The sequence below is a fragment of the Panthera tigris genome, chromosome B2, assembly GCF_018350195.1.
Source record: "Panthera tigris isolate Pti1 chromosome B2, P.tigris_Pti1_mat1.1, whole genome shotgun sequence".
NCBI classification, from domain to species: domain Eukaryota; kingdom Metazoa; phylum Chordata; class Mammalia; order Carnivora; family Felidae; genus Panthera; species Panthera tigris.
Window position 1 is genome coordinate 110,323,078 of NC_056664.1, and position 27,852 is coordinate 110,350,929.

General features: G+C 34.9%; 1 protein-coding gene across 1 annotated transcript in view; it reads right to left on the reverse strand.

The window, feature by feature from the left end:
- TRDN (triadin) overlaps nt 1-27,852 on the reverse strand; it is a 391,552-nt gene that overhangs the window by 154,682 nt on the left and 209,018 nt on the right. The window contains exons 14-15 of the mRNA XM_042987108.1: nt 10,213-10,266; nt 2,918-2,947 (exon numbers count right to left, since the gene is read on the reverse strand). Of these exons, the coding sequence (XP_042843042.1) occupies nt 2,918-2,947; nt 10,213-10,266 (84 nt within the window). The remainder of the gene's footprint in view (nt 1-2,917; nt 2,948-10,212; nt 10,267-27,852) is intronic.

Genomic DNA, 27,852 nt, shown 5'->3' on the forward strand with positions numbered 1-27,852 from the left:
TGTGCTTCCTGCCTCTAGGGAAAAGATTGCAATAATCTTATTGAGATTATAGAAAATAAGAAACTAGAGTCAAGAAACATATGTCCATATACCTCTCAGCCTTGCTTAACAGGAGAAAGGGAAATAGAAGCTCATGAAACAAAATCAAACGGCTGGCTAGAATAGCTGGACATTGAGTCTGTTCTCCATTTATACACTGGAAACAATGAAAATTATTCTAGATAGCTGTCTTTTCTCTTAAACATCATAATATTCACAATTACAAAACTTTTCCAAATAAGAGATAAAAGATAATCTATGAAACTCTTTGAAAACAACACCAATAATAATAATAATAATAATAATAGGGGTATGTAATTTATACATTTTATAGCTGGTGGTGGACACTGGATCACTTGAATCTCCATGGCAAAGCTCTACCCAAGCTCTCCAAGCTCTTCCAAATATTGCATACTGATTACAAACAATTTCTCAAAAAAAGAAAAAGAAAATGAGGCAGCAAATTCAGGAAAAATAGAACAAAAAAATCCAGGAGCCATAGCAATGAGAAAAAAGAACCATATATAGCCTAAAGTTGTTCAGTTAGTAATTTGACTACTGTTGTATATACCCAAAAGTCTTTTAATACTTTGGTTTGAATGCTAACAAACGGAAAAATAGCTGTTCATATTATTCTTTTTCTTAACTTAAATGGTAAATTGTTCTTTATTCCCAAGAAAGAATGGTGGGGGAAAGATTAACATTTTTGAGTAGTGTCTTATCAAAGTAGTTAACATTTTGAGTAGTTACTGTCTTATCAAAAACTTACTACCTCTTTTTTTCTTGTAACATATTTGTATCTTCATCACAGTGTTGATCATGTAAGTGATATAATTTCCAGAATATACTGAAAGATTTGCTATATGTACATGCGTAATTAATACTGATTTCAATCTCTTGAAGACAAACATACTAATGTGTCTTTTTAGGCTTTATTATGATACCATGGTTTTTCTCTCCCTGAACAAATAATGACCAACTAAAATATTTTTTCTGTCTCATATCCATGAACTCTTAGATTCTTGTTTAATAGAAGCAGAATATGACTCCCAAACTATGATTATGCAAAATTCTGATGATACTAAATATTAAATATAACACTTGCTTTGCATTTTTCTCAAATTACATAACATTAATTGGATACAACTGTCATTTTCAAAGTTAGCAATGATTGCTTGTATCTTCATACTATTTTTACTAAGAAAATAAGCCTGGATTAATAAACAGTGGTGATATTTAGATCCTGTCTAAGTATTGTCAGGGTGCATAAGAAACACCTCTCTAAATAAAACCATTGTGACTGAGATGACCTTAGTATTTCTCTTAGCTTGACTAAATTTTAGACAGGTTATAGACCCTCGATTTCCCTTTTATTAGTACATTTGCTTTAGAAAACTTGCAATTGTAATTTTTTAAATTTTTTTAATGTTTATTTATTTTTGAGAGAAAGAGAGAGACAGAGCATGAGGAAGGGAGAAGCAGAGAGAGAGGGAGACACAGAAATTGAAGCAAGCTCCAGGCTCTGAGCTGTCAACACAGAGCCTGATGCGGGGCTCCAACCCACAAACTATGAGATCGTGACCTGAGCCAAAGTCGACACTTTGACTGAGTCACCCAGGCGCCCCTAGAAAACTTGCAATTGTACATTCTTTCCCTGTTCCTTTGAAGTATAAATTGTCTATACCGAGAAGTATCTTTCTCAGGACTGATGAGGCATCCTTTTGAAATGTAATCATCAAAGAACACAGTGCCCCTATCTCCCAATCTCTATGGGAAGATAGGAGCCTAACTTCAATAAGCAACAATTAGTAACACAGATGGCCTAATCACAATGACTCGCACCCCATGCCCCAACAACCCTGTGTCCTCCAGTACTTTCCACTAGCTCATCTCAGAGCTTTAAAATTCTTAGGCTTTTTGTTTCAGTAGTGTTGAGAGTTCAACTTCTCCTATTACAATGGACTTGAGTCCTATTGCAAGAGTCTTAAATAAAATCTTCCTTACCTGTTAAATTCTATTGGGTGCAAGTTTTCTTTGACAGCAAGAATATTTTACTCCATCTCAGGACATTCTGACAAAAGGAGGTGGTGTGCAGGGGATGGACTATAACTTATTTGCAACTTAATAGACCAAAGTAGCATCAGTTGCTGGTCAGTGTCAGAGATTAGTAGTTAATAGAGTAAAAGTTCTGAGATTTTGAGAGGTTATGTTTTATCTCCTTTATCTTGAGAGAGATGAGATTTAAAATTTATTTTTGAGGGGCAACCTGGGTGATTCAGTCAGTTAAGTGACCAACTCTTGATTTCGGCTCAGGTCACGATCTCACGGTTTGTGAGTTCAAGCCCCACATTGAACTCTGTGCTGACAATGAGGAGCCTGCTTGGGATTCTCTCTACTACTCTGACACTCATGCTGTCTCTGTCTCTCTCAAAATAAATAAATAAACATGGGACACCTGGGTGGCTCAGTCAGTTGAGTGTCTGACTTCAGCTCAGGTAACGATCTCATGATATGTGGTTTTGAGCCCCACTTCAGGCTTTGTGCTGACAGCTCAGAGCCTGGAGCCTGCTTTGGGTTCTGTGTCTCCCTCTCTGCTCTTCCCTCACTCATGCTCTGTCTCTCTCTGTCTCAAAAATAAATGAACTTTGAAAAAAAATTTTAAATAAATAAATTTTTTTAAATGAAAACAATTTTTTTGAAAAGTAGTTCACCCATTTACATGAGGTAAAGTACAAAAATACATTCATGAGAAATGTATACATAATATAGATCCAGTTATCCAAAGGAAATACAGACAGGATGGTAGTCAAAACTCAACTCTGAATTTTGGTAAATTGTTTACATAAAAGGCATAGTGGAATTTTTGCATTAAACATACCTTCCTTCTTTTCATCTTTTTTAGCTGTTGCTGAAATAAGATAAATAAAATCATGTTAAGACATATTAAATGATCATTCTTCAGAATACTCCTGGGAATATGAGAAAGCATTCCATGTATTTATAAATTGAGTGGATATCTATGCACAAATTAATCCATCAAAATCTGCAATAAGAGAATAACCTGAAAATATTATTTCATATGAGTGTTTTTTAGTAACTCAGATATAAGCATAAAACCATAAAAAGAATTAAAAAGTATGTCATAACATAGACAAGAAGTCAAATTAATAAGTACAGTATATGTTTAGTATAAGTTCATCTTAGGTTTGAAATTGTTGTATCTGAGAAAACCACAAACACTTCTAGAAGAATATGAATAGATCTATGCCCAAAATGAAAGTAATATTTAATAAATTATCTCTGCCTAACTACTAAGAAATTGTATACCAGTTTATTATACACATTTACAGTAGTTGTGTTTAAAAGGTACCATTTCAGCAAGGGGTAATGACAGTCCCACCCTCCTTTCAGCAAATGTATGCCACCTTTACACAGAGAAAAGGCATAGCACATTTTAATCATCTTTGAATTCTGACTTCCTCTGTGGTGGATTTCATCTAATCCTGGATCATGAATCTAAATCTGGATCTAGGTTGTAACATGTGTTTGCTACCAAAAACACGTAGGTTAGCTGGGGATTGCTCCAAATAGGATGACTCCTGGTTTTGTGTAAAGTTCATTCAGGAGCCAAACCCACTCAAAGAAGCCTTAGGTCACACAAGTTGAATCAGAGATTGTGCACATCTCCTTAAAGTAATCCTGCCTGAGTGAATTAGAATTTGGGGGACTGGTGCACCTGGGTGGCTCAGTGGTTTCAATTCATCGTTCGGTGAGATTGAGCCCCAAGTGGGCTCCATGCTGACAGTGCAGAGCCTGCTTGAGATTTTCCCTCTCCCTCTTTTTGCCCCCTCCACTCTCTCTCAAAATAAACAAAAAAACTAAAAAAAAAAAAGAATTTGGGGGACCACTTAGAACCAACATGTAAGACTACTTTGGGTGTTTAGTCTGGGCTACGATTACTAAAGCGTCTTCTCACTGGGGTTTCACAGTAGCCTTTTGAGGAAAGCAGCCCAGAGGAAGAAACCTACATTACAGACAATAAATGGTTTGCACAGGCTCGTACAGAAAACAACAAACAGGGGCGCCTGGGTGGCTCAGTTGGTTAAATGGCCGACTTCAGCTCAGGTCATGATCTCACAGTTCATGAGTTCAAGCCCCGCGTTGAGCTCTGTGCTGACAGCTCAGAGCCTGGAGCCTGCTTCTGTTTCTGTGTCTCCCTCTCTCTCTGCCCCTCCCCCATTCACGCATTTATTCAAAAATGAATAAATGTTAAAAAATATTAAAAAAAAAAAAGAAAACAACTAACAGAGTTAGGTCTAAAAGTCAGGAACAAAAGACTGAAAGGGAATATCTTTAAATTCATTAATTTAATTTATTATAGGTTATTTTGTTTTCTATTTTCTAAATGTCATTAAGCATTGTTACTTTTGTAGTAAAAAATTATTTTACAACCTAAATAATTCTACCTTATAACATTTGTTCCATTTAAGAGGATTTTAACTGTAAGATACAAAATGTATAAAGGATCTACATTTATAATATTTTTTAAGTTAAAGCATCTGTCTATTTCAATGACATAATGAGGATAGTAATGAAGACAACTAAAAAGAATTAGAAGATATGAGCAACACCTGATAGATTTCAAAGCCATGAGGCATAATTTCAGCAAACCCTATAGGTTTGACTCAGTAGGTTTATTTGTTGTTAGTGCTTTACTTTATAAGTATGAATCTCCTCCAAGAAGCTTTATAATTTTTAAAATCATCCAATAAGTAAGCATTTTGATTCTGGAATTCACTAATTTTTGTATTTTTCCTGGAATTTGTATAGTAAAGAAAAACAGTGAAATGGATTTGTCCTTTAATTTACTGCGAGAGACATATTTTATTTTGTTTTTCTCCTATATAATTATCTTGACACTATTTCCCAATATTTGAGTCTCTAGTAAGTGGGATCAAAGGATTTAGGTAGAGAGCTCTTTCAACAAAAGCAAAATAACACAAATTCACAAATTAAAAAATTGCTGTCCATGGGTGCCTGGGTGGGTCAGTCAGTCAAGTGTCTGATTCTTGGTTTCAGCTCAGGTCACAATCTCACAGTTCATGGGTTTGGGCCCCACATTGGACTCTGCACTGACAGTGCAGAGCCTGCATGCGATTCTCTTTCTCCCTCTCTCTGTCCCTCCCCTACTTTCTCTCTCTCTCTCTCTCTCAAAATAAATAAATAAATTTTTAAAAAAATTTTAAAAATTGCTGTCCAGGGGCAGCTGGGTGGCTCAGTTGATTAAATGCTTAACTCTTGATTTCAGCTCAGGTTAGGATCTTGTGATTCATGAAATCAAGCCCCGCATCGTGCTCCATGCTGATGGGGTGGAGCCTCCTTGGGAGTCTCTGTCTCTCTCTGTCTTTCTGTCCCTTCTCAGCTCATGCTCTCTCTCTCTCTCTCAAAAAAAAAAAAAAAAAATATATATATATATATATGAATAAAAAATAAATTAAAACCATAAAAGCATGGGCACCTGGGCGGCTCAGTTGGTTAAGTGTCTGACTCTTGGTTTTGGCTCAGGTCATGATCTCACAGTTTGTGGATTCAAGCCACAGGTCAGGCTTCATGCTGATGGCATGCAGCCAGCTTGGGATATTCTCTCTCCCTCTTTTTCTGCCCCTCCCTAGCGCACTCTCTCTCTTTCTCTCAAAATAAATAAACTTTAAAGAAAAAAATGCTGCCCAGAGAGTCCTGGGAGATGCCCTGGCAAGAGAGTGGCCCTAAACTTCACCAGTTTAGCAATAAACACACTCGTTGAGGACAACCAATGCCAGAAAAAGGACTGAGAACATGAATGCATTTTGAAAACCCGTTATCTCTTCTGAATTCTACAGAGAAGAAAAGCCCTCCAAAAATAGGCAAAATCTTTTGCAGTTTTTTTTTTATTTCTAAAATAATCTAAGAAGAACAACGCATTCATATGCAAGTGCAGGCATGTGGGTATGTGTATAAGTGTTCCTCTTTCCTACTTTCATATTCTTCAATAGTTTTGGTTTCAAACTCTACAGTAACAAGAGTTGAATGAAAAAGTTTGGCCTATTCCTTCATAGTTGACACTGGCTTTGCTTCTTGCCCTGTGTTCCTTAAAATGAGTGGCTTTTATTCACAGCCATCTGGAAAGCCATGTGGTCTGTCAAGCTGGATTCCACTCCAGAAGTTAATCCAAACCAGGCTTTAGGGATCCAGCTGCTTCCAGAACGGTTTTCTAACTTTTGTTCCATGTGTCCCACTGCAGACTCTCATTCAACTCGCCTAATTCTATTTCACTGGATTATGTGGCTCGATGACCCTGAATCTGCTGAGTAGACATGATTCTTCATTATTGGACTCTTTGTTTTCATATTCCAATGAGACTGCAATGGTTAATATTTTAGTTGTCTTGTTCTCTTTCTATTTTCTATCTATAATATATCAAAGACTTTTAATGTTTGCTTTAGAAATCCAAAGGAGAAAAAAAAGCCACTGGAAATACGCTAACACAGATGAATGTATGATGCATATAGACTCATCTTTTAAGGTGATTTCTGTTGTAACTTCTGTCCTTCCTTGAGCATTTCATTGTCAGCAGGTGTCTGCCCAACCATTGCATCTGCCTAATTTTAAAAAAATTCCTTATTTTTCTTGTCACTTTTCCATTTTAGTCTAATTCCATTTTTTCAACACAATTTATTATGTAATGTCTATGAATCAGATTGATCTCCCACCTAGTTCTTACGGGCTATACAGAAAATTCACTGCGTGGATGACCCTCCATCTGCTCAGCATAAATCCACCGAAAAATGAATCCTCATCTTCTCCCTTAAGTTAGTTCCTTTCCCCGGGATTTATTTTTAAAATTTTTTTAATGATCATTCATTTTTGAGAGAGAGAGAGAGAGAGAGAGAGAGAGAGAGAGAACACGAGTGGGTGAGGGGCCCAGAGACAGGGAGACACAAAATTTCAAGCAGGCTCCATGCTCTAAGATGTCAGCACAGAGCCCGACCTGGGGCTTGGACACACCAACTGTGAGATCATGACTTGAGCAGAAGTCAGACTCCTAACCAACTGAGCCACCCAGGTGCCCTCCCTGGGACTTATTTTTGACAATTAAATCATCCTATTCACCCAGCCTTAAAAGCTCAGTACTGTTTTAATCTTCTCTTGTTTCATTGTGTATCTTCTATCAATTAGCGTTTTTTTAAATATCCAACTTAGTTGCAGCTTTCCGAGGTCACTGACACCATCATAGCTGAGGTTGTCTCCTAACTTGATAATGACAATAACCTTTCACAATTATCACTAACTCTTTATTTAAAGCCGTCTACACTAGCAATGCTTTTTTACTGCCAGTTTATTCTTTAGTCATGCTCCAAGCCCACATGAAGTCATCCTCTCCTCATCCATTAAGAATCCCTCAACCCAACTTACTAAAAATCACTTTGTCTTAACTAATATGACATTTATTATCTCTACAAGTCAATTCAGCATTACATGATATTCTATTTATGTTATTATTTCAATTTATTGTATCTCCAACTTATAATCTATAGTATAGAGTCATTTTTTTCATATTCTTCTCAGTGTCTCAAAACTTTCTTAAATTCTTTAAATATACTTCCAAAAAATGTGTGATAAATATTAATAATAGAGCAAAATATTTACATATTTACACACAGCTTATATAAAACTAGATATTAAATATTCCCTTTGTTAAAAAAGTTTAAAAAGTAAATAAATGAAGAGATATATTCTAGTCTTTTACCACAATATAAGCATCATTATCAATTTTGTCACTTTATACTTCAAAAATATCAGGGCGCCTGGGTGGCTCAGTCAGTTAAGCGTCCGACTTTGGCTCAGGTCATGATCTCACGGTTTGTGGGTCTGAGCCCTGCATCAGGCCCTGTGCTGACAGCTCGGAGCCTGGAGCCTGCTTCAGATTCTGTATCTCTCCCTCTCTCTGTCCTTCCCTACTCACTCTCTTGTTTTCGCTCTCTCTCAAAAATAAATAAACATTAAAAAAAAGATATTGTTTACTTCAAAAATATCAGCCTCTGCTACAGCAATACTGCCAATTGTGCTTAAGCTCTGTCTTCTAATAAAGTATATGCAACTATTAATTATTTCTATGCATGATTAATAATATGACTATGGTATTATAAAACCTAAGAAAGATCTATGGAAGATGTGCACAACACAAGTGACATTTATTCCTGCTTGAAGTGTCCCTCTTTTGATGTGTCATTGCCATTCTAGTGAACAGTGCTTTGTGCACTATGTTTAATCAACACACTTATCTAATTTCTTAAAAGAACGGCTCTAACGAGACTTTGAAACTCCACGGTATTAAAGACTCAACAGTAAGTCTTTTATTCCAAAAGAATAATTTCTGAGGCTTCCTTGTCCAGCATAGTTGGAATGCAAAAATGAAAAAGGTCTGAAGCTCAAATTTGAAGCAAGTTTCCAGATATCTCTGCAATTTCCTCCCTTGAATTCCTCTAATATGAGACTAAAGCAGCATTAAACTCTTGCCTCAAGTGGCAGTTCCACACCACGAAGTCCTCAGAAGCTTCAATCAAAGCAGAAGTGTCCCAGGGCAAGTGTTTTTTTGTTTGTTTGGTTGGTTTTGCTTTTTTTTTTTTTGTTTTGTTGCTGTTGTTGTTTTGTTTTTAATGATAACATCTATATATTAACCATGATACTTGAGGACCTGACTCCGAGTTGCATTTTCATGAATAAAAACCAAAAGTGATAATATTTGTCCGGCTTTTCTGCCTCCCGTAATATTTGTTATACTCTCTATTAAAATTCTCCTAAAGAAGATTCTGTTTTATTAAACAAAAAAATGATCAAATGATGATCAAATGAAAATTAAAAATTAGTATTATAGCTCCCAGCCCTCTTAGTATACATTACTTATAAATAACATCATTGGGTCAGTGGAATGGAATGCAGTCAACCCATGTAACCAGTATTTACCAGGATGATTCTGCACATAGTTGGGTCCAGGATTAAATGCAACCATGTTATATGTCATATGCTGAGGAGTCTGCTACAAAGGCCTTCTTCCCAGAAACAAATGTAATACCACCTAAATGCATATCCTTTATTGCTTGATATTGTATAATGTAGTGGGCAAGAAAGTAAAGATTTTCTCTATTGGAGTGGAGTGGTGGGATGGGTTAACAAGGTGATGGGGATTAAGGAGTACACTTGTCATGATGAGCTCTGGGTGATGTATGGAACTGTTGAATCACTGTATTGTACACCAGAAACTAATATAACACTGGATGTCAACTAACAAATTAAAATAAAAACTTAAAAAGTAAAAAAATATTCTCTATTAAACATCTTACCCTTTTTCCCCCCTAAATTCTGCAAAGTTTTAGTAGATGACAAAAGGCAGAATACTTGTGTCCTTCCCTTATATCAGATTACTCCTCATGGTTTAAGAATAATGGTCACATAATTCATATTCCAGTCTGTTGACTTGGAGTTACAAGATTTAGAATAGCTTTCTCAAAGGATGTGATTTTGGATGATGGTTAAAAAATAACTTTACAGAAAAATTGTTTAAAAGAAGTATCTTTCCCAAACTGATGCTTTAAAGAATCAGTATGTTTTTAAAGATCTCTTAAAGGAAACCACTTCTGATGACTCCAAAATATTTGTTAAGTGATGGAACTGATTTTCTCACATGGCTCCTAAAAACTAGGGAGATTACTTTGCAGTCATATCCAGAACCCAATTTCTGCAATCTTGATATAGATGAAATAATATTAACTTAATAACATTCTAAGTTTTCTAATTTGACACAAGTTACACAAAGGAAACATTGGAATAATTATATTTATTTGTAAATCTCTACCAATCTTTCTATCATCTATCAATATATGGCTTATTTTTAGAAACATAACTAAAAGCTCCATGACTGAAACTTGGAGTCAACATACTAACTCTTGGGTCCTTTATGGTTCCTCCAAGTACTAAAAATAAAATACTTGAAATGTGTATTTTAATGCAACAATATTTTCTGTAATAACCCAGCAGATGGTGCTATTCTGCAATAAACAGCTTTTGCTTTGTTCAAAGTGCTATGTACTTTCTAAAAAGAAAGAAATAGAATGTTTGAAGTGTTTTATTGCTTACCTTGTGCTGCAACTTTTGTAGTCCCTTGTTTGGTTTCAGGAGCTTTCCCTGGCTCTTATAAAGAAAAAGATAAATAAATTACCATGGCGATCTATTTCCAAAAAATATTTAACCCCCCAAAAGGGGGAGAGTAGAAAATCAAAAACAGACATAAAAAACATTGCCCTTGGCACTCGGAATTTTTGTTATGAAATGAATACAATTGTTAGAGGGATCATTAAGAATTAAGCTTATTGAGACCAAAAAAAAAAAAAAGTTTCCCAAAACTGCCTTATTGTTGTCTGGTCATGGCACACTTTGCATTTGTTTGCCACCTGAATCTGAAAATCTCAGAATTCTTTGTAAACTATTCCTGTATTATCAGTGCTTTGAAATGGGCGGAACAGGTAGACATAAAGTGTTTCATAGAAGTTCACTGAGTGACTAATATGTGGATAAAGTCCAGAACTCCCAATATGCACTACCAGTCTGACTCAAGATGCCATTCCCTGTACCGCTGGCATGCCCGTCACGACTCCACTATTCATGAGGTCCCGGGTGACAGTATGCATTGTGACGGAATAAGAAAACTTCATTCTGAATCTTTCTTCTTTCTTGTCTTAGGTTTCTGATTTTTTCAGAATTTTCTCTTTAAAGAAACAGGATACAAAAACACATGTGATAACTACTTAATTATTTAATTAGCATGAAAAGTAAAGGGGAAATAAAGATTATAAATAGAAATGCTTATTTCCCATTTTACTCAATAATGATTTCATAATTATCTTCTGTAAGTTTTTGATAATTAAATTATCATTTAATAATATGGGAATGAAGATTTGGTCATTTGTTATAGATGTTGACCTTTATTCATTCATTCATCATGTGTTTATTTAGGACCTATTATGTGTATACATTAAGCAATGTGTAAATGTGGTAGCTAATACATATATATATATACATATATATACATATATATTCCATCTTTCATTGAATCATCAACTGTTGATTACAGCTTATTTAATATTACACTGTTAGAGTTATAAGATGTGTCAGAATAACTTGCAAAGAATCAAAGTTTCCATGTTTTTCTGGGCAAACAAAAGAGGTTTAATTTCTAACTTATGCTTCACCTCTTGTTGGTGGGTTAATTATTCATTTATATCATAATTTTCAGGATTATGAAAATGCCAATTTTTATTCTGCATTTTATAAAAGAAATCTTATTTGACTCACATATAATTTTTATTATTACCCTATTTATCATTCTGAGAAAATATCTTTTGCCAAATTAAATTGATTTGATTTTACCTATAATCTCATTATTATTAATTGTCATTTTTTTTTCTTAAGGAAAAATCCATGCCAGCTTCATGCTAGTGCTATTTTTGTCACACCTAGGATAAATCACCTCAATACTTAGCCAAGATTTATATACAGATATTAAATTTTTAAGTATTCCTCTAACCTTACCTAACCTTCCTCTAACCTAAGTGACTAGCTTTTAGTAGCCACTTAATAAATATTGGTAAATGAAAAAATAGATGAAAGGATGAAAGAATAGGTCCAAAAGATCATCAGAAGTACCCTAGCCTGCTATGGTGTTTCCTTCTTTAAAGATCTTAACATAGCAGAGAATTGTAAGGTAGTTCCTAATTTTTAAAAAGAAGATTTAAAAATTGTGGTCAGTATAGTACCTTAGAATTTTAACAGCTGATTTTCCTATCTTCTCTTTTTCCTTTATGTTCTCTCAGATCACTGCTCCTAAAAGATCCCTCCACACCTAAGATTCTATTGGAATACTCCATACACCCAACTGTGAATTATGGGGAACTTTTCTTAGGGTTCTATTACTTCTCCTGTTGATCATTCGTTACTCTGTCATCTGCTTTCTCCCTCAGTGGGCAGGGATCAGATCATGCCCCTGACCATTCAGCATTTTCCCTTTGAGTATCCTGACAGGTGACAGACTCTCAAGAGTCACATCTTCACTAACCTTACCAGGTATCTGACTGTGTGCACATTGAGTGAGCATGTTTTAAGGGCTCATATCCTATGAGCTCTTCTTTCTGTTCCCTCTTCCCCACTCCCTAAAAATCCACCAATCTGCTAATGCACAGTGATGCATTAAAGATTCTGTTCCCAGGGATGCTTAGGTGGCTCAGTAGGTTGAACATCTAACTCTTGATTTTGGCTCAGGTCATGATCCCAGGGGCATGAGATCAAGCTAAAGGTGGAGCCTGCTTGAGATTCAGTCCGATTCCCCCCAAATCCTCCCTACTTCTTCCCACCCCTCACACACACACTCTCTCTTTCTAAAATATAATTTAAAAAAATTAAAAAATGATACTGTTCACAGATAAAAGGTGTTATTTTAAAGGGGTCATTCTACAGACAATGTCCACCCACAAAGGAATAACTTTAATGGAGCTGATTCTCAAGTCTGTGGCAGTAAAATATTATTTATCACTCCTAATTCCATTTACTCTTTCTCTGACCTCAAGCTTTTACGTCAGTTTATATTGATTCGCAACTATTATATTAACTACATCCTAGTAGAAATTAAAAGTTTAAAACTAAATGCTTTCCAACAAGTCTGCCAACTTGCATCTACCCGACATCAGCCTCAAATCTATTGAGGACATATGCACAGGTGATCGGATTTGATATCTGCTTGTGTACAGCATTTCAGTTTTCAAAACCACAAGTCTTTAAGGAAGCAGTCAACTCTGAGACAATAAATGCACAGCATTAAACCCACACCAAAAATCGCATAAGACTGAAAACACATCAAATCCATAAAATCTTTATTATAAATAGTATTTCTGGATTTTATCACTGCCATCTGCAAAAGGAACTTTTTATTTGGAAAAACTTCAAATATATATAAAACTAAAGAAGAAAGTATAATGAGCTCCATGTTCTTAGCACCCATTTAATAATTATCAAGTGATGGCCAGTCTTATTTTCTCTGTATCACTCACTATCTCCTCTACATGGGTCCCAAATGAAAATTTTATTATAGCAAATGATTTCATCATTCTATAGCTTTTATTTGATAATTTTTATAGTTATGTGTTTTAAATAAAATACGATGATTTAAATTAAAACATCAGATGATAGGAAAATTAATGAAAACTTATAATAATTCTGAAATTGATAAGGAGACAGGATAGACCCAGATTAATGTGCCAGTATAATTTACTTGGAATGTTTTAGCAGAAAATCATCAGAGAAGTTAGTGAGTTAGTATTTTTAGGTTCCTGAAACATGTGTTTATATAAACAAATTGTCATGAATCAGATAAGACACATGGAACAGTCCAATTTACAAAATTGAAAAAAATATTATGATTCTGCAAATATTTTGTTAAGGAATCAATTTTCACACACAAGTTTAAATATTACTTTAATATCATGAACTCTTCATCGAACTCTTCGTCTATAGGACTCTGTGTATACTGACTTCTTTTATTGTTTTCTTTCTTTTTTAAATGTTTACTTTTTTTTGAGAGAGAGAGGGAGAGAGAGACAGAGCACAAGGCGGGGAGGGGTAGAGAGAGAGGGAGACAAAGAATCTGAAGCAGGTTCCAGGCTCTGAGTTGTCAGCACAGAGCCAGACACGGGGTTGAAACAAGTGAAACGCGAGATCACAACCTGAGTCAAAGTCAGACTCTTAACCAACTGAGCCACCCAGGCACCCCTATACTGATTTCTTTTAATATGAAGTATAAATTCATTGAGTTTTGAAATGTAGGTTTCACATAACTTTATTTTTAAATAATCTCTACACTCAATGTAATGATCTCGAACTCACAACCCTGAGATCAAGAGCTACATGCTCTACCAGCTGAGCCAGCCAGATGTCCCTTTGCATAACTTTAACGGCAAATGGACTGCTATACTGAGTTTAGTACTGGTCTTTGACTAATGGACATAGACGAAGAATAATAGTATTGTAGTGATCATACTTACATTTTAAATATTTTCTAAGCAATCCCCCAGTCCCCCTCCAAAATAAACCATTAACTTTATAATGTTTTTATTCTTTTAAGTAACTTGGGAGTGATCACTTTCTTTTTCAAAAATAACAATCAGTAATCCCTATATAACATTTAAATACTTTCACTTCAACAAATAACAGCAAAATACAAAAGGAGTGGGAGGAAAGAGGGAGGAGTAATCTGGCAAAGACAGGAGAATAAGTAGCAACAGGTGGTAGAGTAGTTAATGGCTTCTGATGATTTAGTCTTCATCTTGGTCATTTCTAAATAACCAGCCCACTGGATTCTGCAGTACAGATCTCTATTTCAGTGTGTGATAATATTTTAATTATTTACTTACAAAACTGTAGCTTCCTACTAATCTATAGACTCCCTCTGATTATTGACTAGTTATTTAACCAACTTCATAACTCTAGCATCTAGCAAAATACTGGGAAAAACTGTCCTTCATAAATATGTAAAGAATTGATTGCATAAAAAATCTAATTGACTAGTTTTAAATGAGACATTTAACTTAGGAATCTGGGGGTGCCTGGGTGGCTCAGTCGCTTAAGTGTCCATCTGGCTTTTGATTTCAGCTCAGGTCATGATCTCACTGTTCCTGGGATCAAGCCCCATGCAGAGCCTGCTTGGGATTCTCTCTCTCTCTCTCTCTCTCTCTCTCTGGCCCTCTGTGCTCTCTCTCTCTCTCTCTCTCTCTCTCTCTTCTCTCTCTCTCATTCTCTCTCTCTCAAAATAAAACCAAAACAAAACAGGAATCGGTTTCAGTTTTAAGATGATAAAAACTATTTCAACCTTTTTTGCTCTTTGATCATTTATCATGCTATATGCAGAAAATGTTTTAATTCTAAATTTCAGAACTTAATTTTCACTATATAATAATATGATCCTGTGGTAGCGCTCCTCCGTAAGTAATGTGGTGAAAACCTTAAAGCAAGGGAAGGGAACCTGGTTATGTGCCCGTGTGTAACAGTCCTCAAGACTCTGTAACATAGATGGCCCATTCAGGCTGTGTGTTACCATATATGGGCGACAAAGGAGCAAAAATTGTACAAAGGCCACACACCGCTGTGCTGGGGGCTCAGTTTTTCAGGTAGGAACCCACTGAGTGAGTCCTGCTACAATCCTGGCAGCAATTTGGAATTTTTTAGAATTTCACTATTTGAAACAAATCAACAACAATTTGCATGGGTTTGGAAACTTAGGAATTCTGTTTAAAGGCATGACATGAACCAAACATTTCTTTAAGCCTTAAATTATGAATCAATTTTCTTTCATTAATTTTCAAAAAAAGATACAGAAACATATTTTCAAGGCCATGTCTTGCTAATTTTAGTACTGCAGGATATTTAGATTGCTATTAGGTGAGAAAACTAAACAGAAAAGTTGAATAAGTTTTCTATAAACCAGGAAAGAAAGAAATATTTACTGGTTCAGCAGCCAGACTTTGAGCCAGCAATATGAGCCCTCTTTGATTCCTCAAAAAGCTTGCATCCTCTTTTGAAAAAGATTCTAGACACTGATGAGAAATCATCCTTCAATCTAATGAACTGCTAAATTAAGCCCTAAATTTTGTTTTCTATTCTTATAAAATATAATATTTTTAGATGTAGATATTCCTGAAATAGAGAAAGGTTAACATTTAAACTAAAAGTTACTCTATGTTTAAAAGCTCTTAAAATGAGCCTCTTGTACTTCATAGCTCTAGGGAAGCATATTTCAGAGGCATTGCTTCATCTGAGTATGACAATTACCCTATTGAGATGAGATTAATCATGAAGCAGCCTTCGGCCATCCTGTCTGACCAAGGGGACAGAAGCCTGAAAGGAGGGCCTATTTGCTGCCAGATATGCAAATTGCAAAAGGTGCACAATGCAGAAACATGAATAATTTATCAAAATAATCTGTTACTGCTAGAGGTTAAAAATTTAAATAAACTGGCAGCATCATTTACAATAGGTAGCATAATTTAGTTTTTCTTTTTCCCCCAGGAAATTTTTATTTCATCAAGCAATGTATTTTGTTTTAGACTCAAAGTGGCCTTTAACTTAATACCTTAGCATTATAGAGTTTAATTCAGAAAAAAAAAAGATTATTCAATGTCTGATAAAATATTCCCTTGATTTTTTCTTAATCTTTAAGAAAACATATCTTTTCCATCAAAACCATTCTAAGTATTTCTTAACTTGAAAAGAAAGAGCTTTGATGTTTTAATTAAATTTAAGTCAGCTTCTACCTATAGTTTCTACACATGGAATCAGCTTTTCCTTATATTATTTGGACAGAATTAAGTACAGGAAAAAATCTTGAAATTCAGTCAGAGTATTTACCATTGGAGTAATGTACATTCCCCTCTCATGGCATCATCTGGCTGTCTGGATAGAATGTGGTAAAGATGAAAGAATTCTTAAGCATTCACAATTCAGAATTTCAAGTTGAAGCCCAAGGTATTAATTTATTTAAATGACTAAAAGAAGGAAAATTTTTAGAATGAAAATAAAAGTTATTAATGAGACACAGATCATTTAGCCTTCTGTTCTATTATATATACAAATATATATACATATATATTTGTATATATAATAGAATATATTCTATATATGTAGAATCATATATATATATATACACAAATATATATGAAGTTACATTCTTGGAAATGCCAAATAGAGAGATACCTGTCTTAGAGGAGTCCTAAATAGATCTGCCAAAAGCAAAGATAGCCCCAGCTGATCACTCCTGGTCCGTTTCTACCTTCTACACCACCTTTCTAATTTCAATAACTGTGAACACAGATAAGAGTATTTGAAAATTTTTCCCATATTATGTTTTATATAGGCATTTAATTATGCTTATAACATGATATTATGTTTTGATAGCAATTTTTTTATTATTTATTTCTTTTTATTATTGAGGTTTACATTGGTAGTCCTCCCTTATCATAAAATAATTATTCCCTGTGGTAAAATTTTAAAAGCAAGCATTCTGACCACCAAACTGGATTGATTCTCTTAGGAGAAGCCTACCCTTCCTAACACACTTAGGACTCAAGTAGATATTTAATGTTTTCATTGAAATAAATGTTATAGTTTTAGAAAATTATTGCTTTCCCGATAGAAATTATTTAAATTTTTAAAAAAATGTTTATGTATTTTTGAGGCAGAGAGAGACAGAGCATGAGCAGGGGAGGGGCAGAGAAAGAGCGAGACACAGAATCCAAGCAGGCTCCAGGCTCTGAGCTGTCAGCACAGAGCCGGACGCAGGGCTCCAACCCACAAACCACGAGATCATAAGCTGAAGTCCGACGCTTAACCGACTGAGCCACCCAGGCGTCCCTCCCGATAGAAATTATTTATTTGTTTAGTAAGGATTACTTTAGATTCTTCATGAAAAATATTACAAAATATTTTTTAAGAAGTCAGTTTATTTGAGAATATAAGGTACTTCAATACACACACACACACACACACACACACACACAAACACAATGAAAACAATTTCTAACTGTTCAGCCACATTTTCCAGTTAAAATTTCAATCTTAAAAATTAAGTGAGGTACTGGTAAATCCTCTAGCTCATAACATACACATAGAATGGGGGAGTGGTTTCCTCATTAAATGATACCATATACCAGAACCATCTAATTCAGCCCCTAAAATAGTACCAGTCCCTATTGTTCTAACATTAGTAAACAGTGTCTGTGAATATTACCATTCTGTTTTTCACTTTTCTAGAAAACAAGAAACACACACCCTTTTTGTCTAATTACCCAATTTGGAAATGTTATGTAAACAAACAATTGTAAGTGCAAATGTAACTGTACAAAAAAATAAAATAATAAGCATAGTGAAGGAAAAACGGAGAGTGAAGACTGCTTTATTCTTATTTGTGTCATCAATCTCTAACAGAGTGCTTGGCACTGAGAAGGCATTCAGTAAATGTTTTTGCATGAATAAATGAATAATGATAAGGAGACAAGGTGTTTGAAAAATCATTGTTATATACCTGAAAATTGTAAACCAAATGGATAGCAATTATCTTCATAAAATTGCTCAGACTCATTGAGTCTTTTTTTTCTGTACAGCACTGTAGATGTCAAAATCTGAAGATGTTATTCAAAGAAAATCTAAGTTTCTTGTAAAAATAGCAAGGTTTAGAAAATGTAGATTTATTACCCTGATAAGTTAGAAAGATTTCCCAAAAGAAGGAGTCCTTAATAAAGTGTCCTAAATAAAGCAATCTGAGGAAGAATTCAGAGGTATATTTTTAAGCAAACACTTTCTGCTAAATTTTGTTCCTGGGTTGAACAGAGTTTAGGGAATGAACTACACCCAATGATATTAAATGTGAAAAAATTTCTCCAAATAATCACTGAGGTCCATCACTCATTCTTTATTCAATATTTGTTGTTTGTGTGTTTACTATGAACAAGGCACCATAGCATCTAAATATAAGAACTAGTTTCACCCATTAGGAGCACTATATGAAAAATGCTAAGTAAATAGTATAGTATTCTGAGTCTTAGTATTGGCAATTTTTAAGGAGGCAGAAGATAGATAAGTCTTGAAGGAGAATGTAGAGCCACAGGCGGGGTGAGGGAAGGAAAGGTGCAAAGTGAGATTATTGATCAATCTGGCTGGGGCAGAAGAATATTGTTGGTGTTAGTGAGAAGTGAAAATAAAAATTTTTAAATTGTTTGAAACTAAATTATGGTCAAAATAATTCACTTGAAATCTCAGTAATCAAAATGTGCTTTTTTTCTTAGAACATTAAGAGCCATTGCATTTTTGATAAAGGGAATTGCACAGCAATGTTTTAAAGAGATGATTGTTAGGAGAAAGGGTATAACCTGGTAGAAGCCAGGTAAACTGAATACTCTATTTTTAAGATGACGATGTCTAGACTGTGCAAGTGTTTGTGGAAACAGAAAGAAAACCGTTAGTTAGACATTTAAAAGAAGATATTAAGTATTTTTATATTTGTTTGACACGTACAGAAGAGGATAATGAAGGCTGTATACTCAAGTATGACAAGTTTGGGGCCTGATAAACAGAATTGTTTTTAACATAATTTAATTAAAGTTTACAATGCATGTTGAATTTGAGACAATGTTGGAACTTCAGGTGAAAATACTGAGTGGTCATTGGGAGGAAAATATGGCCCCTGAAGAGATAGGAAATTCTAAAGTCATATGGAATATGGAGTTGTGAATTAAAATTACAAGAATGAAATTTATAGTTTTTTCCAAGGGTTAAACCCAAAGCCTCAAGTTGCCTTTCCATTGAGAACAATATTGGCTAGTAAGGTATCAACAAGGTTTCAAAAAGGTCAAAGAAAGAGGATGTTGGAAAAAGGAGGAAATAAACCTTAGAATTAAGAAAAAAGAGAGAGAGAATTTGTTTTGTTATCTAGATAGATAGTCCCTGGCAACATTTGTGAATATGAATCTGGATGCAGATAGAAGAAAGCCTATTTTGGGGGCTGGTCTCAGCCAATCAACAACCAATGTGTGGCTAGACTGACCTTTGTGGTTCTTATTATGATTGCAAGTTGCCTTTAGCAAGAACCATCAGGGAACTTTGAAAACAAAAGTTCTGGAAATCACACACCATATCTGGGGCCACACAGTGAGGTCACAGGGGAGAGGAGAGAATGAGAGAGAGAGAGGGAGGGAGAGAGCGAGCAGGCCTGGGGTTTTTGGTTTTATTGTGTCAACATGGATGGACCTGGAGGAAATTATGCTAGGTTAAATAAGTCAGAGAAAGACAAATACGGCATGATATCATTTATATGTGGAATCAATAAAACAAAATAAATGAAAAAAATTCATAGATACTGAGAATGGAATGGTGGTTGCTAGATGCGAGGGGGAATTAAAGGATGGGGCAACAGGTGAAGGGGCTCAAGAGGTACAAACATTGAAATACAAAATAAGTTATGGGGATGTAATGAACAGCAGGGTGATTATAGTCAATAATATTGCATTACACACTTGAGGGTTGCAAAGAAAGTAAATCCCAAAAGTACCCATCACAAGGAAAAAAAAACCCTGTAATTTGATATGGTGATGGCTGGTAACTAGACTTACTGTGATGATCATTTTGCACTGTATATAAATACCAAATCATTATGTTGTATACCTGAAACATAATGTATGTCAATTATATCTCAATAAAAAATCCATTAATCATAGAGTTAATCTTTTGCAAGCATACTCTTGTTTTAAACAGTAGATAAGGATTCCTTTTTCTCCACATCCTAGTTAATGCTTGCTAATTCTTAGGGCACCTGGGGGGCTCAGTCGGTTGAGCGACCAACCCTTGATTTCAGTTCAGGTCATGATCCAGGGCCATGGGATCGAGCTCTGCATCAGGTTCCGTGCTGGGCACGGAACCTGCTTAAAATTCTCTCTCTCTCTCTCTCTCTCTCTCTCTCTCTCCCCCTCTGCTGCTCTCCCCACTCATGTTCTCTCTCTCTTTCTCTCTCTAAAATAGAAAGATAAAGAAATAAAATAAAAATACTTGTTAACTCATGTCTTTTTGATAATAGCTATTCTAGAAAGTGTGAGGTTACATCTAATTGTGGTTTTGATTTTTGTTTCCCTAATGATTGGTGATGTTTAACATCTTTTTGTTTGTGTGTTTTGAGTTTGAACTTGTTCCAAAACTAACTTTTTATTCCCCTTACATTTTATGTTTTGTTTTTTTTTCTTTTTTTTTCACATTTTATATTTTTGTTTTCACATTTTATGCTTTTATGTTGTGTTTCTTACTTGTACTATTTTTGTCTTTTAACGTTTACACTTTCTTTACAAGCAATCAATCTACTACCTTTACTATATATTTACCTTTACTAGTAAGATTTATAATTCCATATGTTTTCTTGTTACTAATTAGTGCCCTTTGTTTCCAGCTTAAAGAAGTCCCTTGAACATTTCTTGTAAGGCCAGTTTTGTGATGTTGAACTCCTTTAGCTTTTGCTGATCTGGAAAACTCTTATCTCTCCTTCAGATTTGAATGACAACTGTGCTGGTAGAATATTCTTTATTAGAATTTGTTTTCCTTTCAGCATATGTTTCCTTTGAATATATTGTGCCACTTCTCTGGTCTGTAAAGTTTCTGCTGATAATTTGCTGATAGACTCTTATGGAAATTCTCTTGTACATAGCGAGTTGTTTTTTGTCTGGCTGCTTTAATACGCTCTCTTTAACTATTGACATTTTAATTATAGTGTCTTGGTGTGGATCTCTTTGTGTTCATGTTATTTGGAACTCTCTAGGTTTCCTGGATCTGGATGTTTGCTTCCTTTCAAATGTGAATCTCCTTTATATGTAGTCAAACGGTTTTCAAAGTGCTGCTTTTGTACTAAATGTGGCTGCATGCAAGCCTTTTAAGAGTATTATCTCAGTTCTCTACAGCCTTTTGGTCTCCTGCATGCAAGTCCTATTGGTTTTAAAAGCTAGATATTTTGGGGTTTTTTCTCTCTGATGCAGATATCAAGGGTTTGGGTGGCTCATGTGGGCACAAACCCCTCACTCTTCAAGGAGAAGCTCCAGGTTTGTAAGATCCCTCTGTGGGCTGCTGCTTCAAAAGTGGGGTGGTGCCTCTCTTAGGATCTTGATGTGGCCCTTTCATAGGCTGTGGTGAAGGAGCTGTTATGTCAGTTTTCAGGTATTTTTCAGAGGGAACTGTTCCATATGTAACTGTAGATCCAGCATATGTGTGTGTGGTAGAGGGGAGTTCAGAATCTTCCTGTATGCCCCATGTGGATCACCTTGTTAATACATTTTAAAGATGAAAGAACAGAGGAAAAGAGCCATCAAATTATTTGCCGGTGGCACACAATTCCAAATTGTTTGGGATGGGATTTGAATCCTGTGTCTCTAGGGCTGATGTTCTGAACCCTGATATGATATGATATTGCCACTTCCTATCAGATTTCTGGTGGTGAGGTCTTTGTGAAACATTTCTTATTACACTAGTGTTTCTTATGTTGCTATAATTTTCAAGTTTTAAAAGAATTTTGAATGAAACAATTACAAAAGGAAACAGTCCTACTTTTACCTTCCTTAAGATTCATTTTGCCAAACATTTAATATTTTGCCACGCTTCTCTCTCTTCTTTAATCCTTTAAGATAGCACACATTTTTTATTTGAAAGTTTTATTGTTTTAGTTTATCACCAAGAAAGACAGAGAGAGAATGTTTTGTGCATATCCATATCGAGGGAGTTGCATGAGGGAAGAACAATGATACATACGCACATTCTATCCTCATGGCATGTGCAGATTAGGGGAGAGATAGAAACATATGTGAACAAAGGCAAGCATAGAAGGGATAAATGCCTTAAGCAAAGTCCTGGTGAAATGCTATGCAGGCTCAAAGGAGAGAGAGAAGTGCTTTGAGGATCAGGGAAGTTCCCAGGAAATGATAGTATTTGAGATTAGATGGGTAAGAGTATTTGCATGTGAAGATAAACAGAAAAGTAGATGAACACAAACAAGGGCCAGCTCTGTTTTGTAGGTTAGGAGTTACTAAAACATGCTGTATTCAGATGGGTATAGGTAGAAAGAAACTTTGCTCTTTCAATAACTATCACTGCAAACTCATTCTCTAGACTTACTTTTCTCCATCCCTTAGACAAAATTAGGGAAAGACCCTACAGCTTTCTTGGTTATGCCCAGATAATGAAACAATGTCTCCTTTTCCAAGCACTTAAAACATCCAAATCTGGTGTAATATCAAAGCTCCCAACTTTCATCCCAATTTAAAATTGTGCCATAGCTCAGGCTGGGCCTGCTTTGGGCTTGGAAGCCTAAAAGTGGGAAGGGTGTTGTGGGATTCCTGTCCTTTTCCCTCACTCTGCCTTCTACCCACCCCTCCTCCCTTCCAGGATAGGAACAAAGAGGAGGAAGCAAGGATAAAGAACACAAACTTACTTTCCTGGCTCAAGTGTAACTTGAGTTTGGTGCCACTTGTCCGTCCCCAAATGATTGATTCCTTCTCTCCTGCGACACTATTTTAGATTCTTTGATATCCCTCCCCTGAAGCAAACTGACTGTTGCTCCATGGTTGTGGGAGGTCTCTTTTAACTGCTGCTACAAAACCCTTTGTTTTCCTCAACCTGCTCCCATCAATATCATCTTTACTTTGCTGCTCTGAATCACTCAATGGACAATTTCTAACCCTAGACTTTTCCAGGTGTAAGACAGCACCGATGCATGAAACTGCCTCTCCCCAGTCCCCATTTTAAGGGACATATCAACTTTTCTGAAGCTCTCCAATTTAATTTAAAAGAGAAATGTCATCATTTTCTTTCTCTCTGAGTATGCAAAAAATGCATCCCAGCAAAAACGCTGAACAAATGTTTTCATCTTCCCGGTGAAGGATTCGTTCACAATATTCAACTTTTTTTATGCTTATGTAGCAGAAAATATGATTTTTCAGAGCCTTGAATACAATGCCCAGGAGTTTCTTAAGTCCATATATAATTTGGCATGTGTCATAAAAGCCCTTTCATACTATTAAATATAGTGTTTTCTTTGATTGAGTAAACGATTTTTGAAGATTAGCCTGTCTGCTATGACTGCCTAATGTCTATATTTAGTTTCTTATGTAAATCAGTATTTGAAGATCTCTGGTATCTCATTCATTAAGATGTACAAATATAAATTATATATTATTTATACAGAAGTTTGATCCCCTTTATGGAACACGTAGTAATGTAAATTCATCAAGGAAAAGAATAATGTCTAAATGTGGACTAGAATAATTATTGCCATCTTAATTGTTAGCCAAAATCTATAAATTGATACATCTATAAATCACTTCTTGTCCACTTGAAACGATAAAAGTGCGAAAGTCTACTTATTGTACATCTTAAAATAAATCAGTTTTGATATTACTAACATATTTTAGTTAATTAAAATATTTTTTCTGTGATTTACCTTGATTATTTAGTTACAAATGAAAAATTGTATGCCATTAATTTAAAACTTATTTCTGTAGTGAAAGAACACTATACTTCTCTCTAAGTATGATGCATATTACACTTCAAACATATCAATAAATTTGAAAATGTACTGTTATCTATAAGTTTAGAAAATTTAGAAACTCCTCATTTGGATTATAAAAATAGATCTTTCATTTTTAGTCTTCTTTATTTAAATTATACGCATTATTACACAATTTAATTTTTTAAAGTATTTCCCAAAACTCATTAGATTACTAACCTTACAATTCCAAATTTTGCTTTTTTTTTAAGAAAAGGTCTTCTCAATTTTCATTGAGATAAAGAAACTAGAAAAGGAAACTGAAAAGTACTAGTTATTTTATAGAAGTATATCTGAGGTTTTTCTCAGTAACTAAAACTTGGTATGTTTCTCCCAAGGGTCACTGAAAAAAAATGTACCTTAGGATTAACAATGAGGTACCACTGTCCATTTTTTTGTGTGTTGAAGTAAAACAACATAAATGTGTTCACCTAGGGCAGTAGAACATGTAGTATTATAATGGTAGTAGTAGTAGTAATATTTATAGTAGTATTAATAGATTTTGACCCCAGGCTCCAATTTCTTTGATGCAGAATTGAGGCATATTTATTGTTTTCGATCATTAGTATCAAATACTTTTCTATGGACCATTTTGTATTTTTTCAAATTACTGTCATTTATATTACATATGCATATGTAGAATATTTAAATATTAAATTTGCACACCAAAGATGAGTTATAGAGTTTTATAACTCTAAAATTAAAAATTTTAGCATAAAATTTTCACGATGAAACACACGCACATTATTTTGGGGGTTGTGTCTTTTTCATTTCATATTTTGCATATAAAGTAATACACAGACTTTTACCTTTAGGAGTAATCACAGATATAGGGGTTAACTACCATCCCAAAACACTATGTAATTTTATTTTTAGAAAAAAAAATGCCTATTACTGCTTGAATGAGATTGGACGCACCACAGTTTAAGTTTTACGAACATCAATACGAACATCAAATGTATGTATTACTGAGAAGGAAAGCTAAAAAAAGCAGATAAAAAAGAACCAGCTGGATGTCCGAGGCTGGATACTCCCCTTGCATGCTTTTGGCTTCTATAACCCTGTTTGCCTCTTGATCGGCAGACTGTCCACGTAGCACAACCAGTAAGGGCCACCCACCTTTTTTTTTCTTGAGCCCCTGCAATCCTGCCCACCTGTGCAACTGATACAAAGTTTCCAAGTACCCAGAAGCTGGCCAGGCAAAAAAGTAGGCCAGCGCCAGGGCTGGGGGCTCAGCCTTTGGAGGTGACTCTGCTGGGCTGGGACCAGTGCAAAATAAACAGTTTTTTCTGATTCTCCCTGTGCATATCGCTTGTCTCTTCCTGGGCACCAAGTATTGCTATAACATTGCTGTCTTCAGATTTGTTTCACAGCTAAATTGCATGTTTCTTTAAGATCTTTATTTAAAAACCAGCTGTGTGGCCCCAACTGTAGGTCCCAATTTGTGTGAATAGCAAGCTACGGTCTTCATGTATTTCTTTGATATTTGCCATTTATTGAATTCAAAAACACCATTGTCCTTATCAATAAACAAGAGAAACTTATGCTCTGTTTTCAGATATTTCTTCAATATTAGATCTCAAGAGAGACCGAAAGATTGTTTTTTTTTTTTTCTTGCTTGACCCTGGCAAGTTTCTTTTAACTGGGAAAGCAGCTTATAACACTGAATGTAAATCACATGATTAATTTTCTTAGACCAAATTAATTTGATTATTCTGGCAATATTCTAACATCCAGCAAAATCTAGATTAAAATTTTTTTCTGTAAACAATTCAATTCCAAAGTTATTAAAATGTATTACAGACTTTGAATATTAAAAAAAAAATTAGAAACAGAGATGCCTGGGTGGCTCAGTTGGTTAAGCGTCTGACTTGATCTTCGCTCAGGTCATCATCTGACAGTTCCTGAGTTTGATCCCTTCATCGGGCTCTGTTCTGATGGCACAGAGCCTACTTGGGATTCTGTTTCTCCTTCTCTCTGCCTCTCCCTCACTCACGCTCTTGCTTTGTCTCTCAAAAATAAATAAACTTAAAAAAATAAAATTTAAAAACATAAAAATTTTAGAAACAACTCAAAGGTCAAATTCATATAAAGACAATCAAATTTACTAAAAGTAAATGAATTATAAATCCTTACTTAACTAAATACAGAGCAGAACTAGATATTATTTTCTAGTTTGGGCTAATATACTTGTTGCCTTTATTTGAATATTTAAATAGAGGTTGATATTTTAAATATTTAAAGTTCCTGAGGGTAAATGTGTTTCTCTTGTATCAATATCATCATTTTTATTTATAATTAATATTATTTTATTAATACTATTTTTATGCTTAATGAGATAAGTAATTAAATAAGGGAAGCCTTGGAACACTTCTATTTTGGACTTCTTGTTATATGAAATAAAGCATTTCCTTCTTGTTTAAGTCAAACAATGTGGGATTTTCTATAAATTTGCTCTAGAAATTAGCTGTTAATATTGTTGTTGTCTTTAATGTTGGTTTTTTAAAAAACAATCATTTGTGTTAAAATATTTGCCCATGTTTATATATGGCTTACAAAATGATTCATTGCAAGCTCTTTAGAAATTATATTTTCTCATTATGTATGCATATAAAATAAAATAAAATATATAATAATATATAATATAAAGTTTCAAACTTTATGTTAAAATTTATAGTTTAAAATTGTAAGAAAAAGTGACATTATTTTTTTAAATGTTTTTAAATGTTTGTATTTATTTTTGAGACAGAGAGAGACAGAGCATGAGCAGGGGAGGGGCAGAGAGAGAGGGAGACACAGAATCTGAAGCAGGCTCCAGGCTCTGAGCTGTCAGCACAGAGCCCGATGTGGGGCTCAAACTCATGGACTGTGAGATCATGACCTGAGCTGAAGTCAGACGCCCAACCAACTGAGCCCCCCAGGTACCCCAAAGTGACATTATTTTTTAAAAGAGGTGATAACACTTGCTATGTTGGAAAGATGCTGGACCAGGGATCGGAATATCTGTGATTTAGTCCAGGCCTAGCTGCCTATCTAATAGGGTTATGACACAGATCAGGTGAAATAATTTACGTATCCACTTCAAAAGGCATTCAATTCAAAAGATGAATATCTGAAATAAACAGATTGCCACTCCTCCTGTGCCCTGAGTTTCCTTTATTTTAGAGGTCTAAATTGATTTCAATAATTGACCACTTGTTTATTCTTTTCTTGTGCTTTAAAGTCCCACTTTTATGTTTTAAATTCACCAGTGAAGAGTGAGCTGGTAAGGGCAGTCCAAGATGGTGGGAAGATCCTGAACTCATCTTGTCCCACAGACACAACAAATCTACAGTACAAATCTATTTATATGGAACAATTTCCTCTGAGAAAGGCCAGAAAAGTATCTGGGCAGCTCTTCTACAACAAAGAATAAAACGGTCACAAAGGATAAGACAGGTAGGAGATGCAGAGATGCAGTTTCACCAGAAATGCCAACGATTGCAGGAACACACAATTGGGAGGGATCTCTCAAATCCAGAGCTTCTCCCTAAAGATTTTACCCCCATTAAAACTGCTTTACAAAAAAATGTTCAAGGGACTTAATTAAGGTTGAAGAAAGGGAACTAACT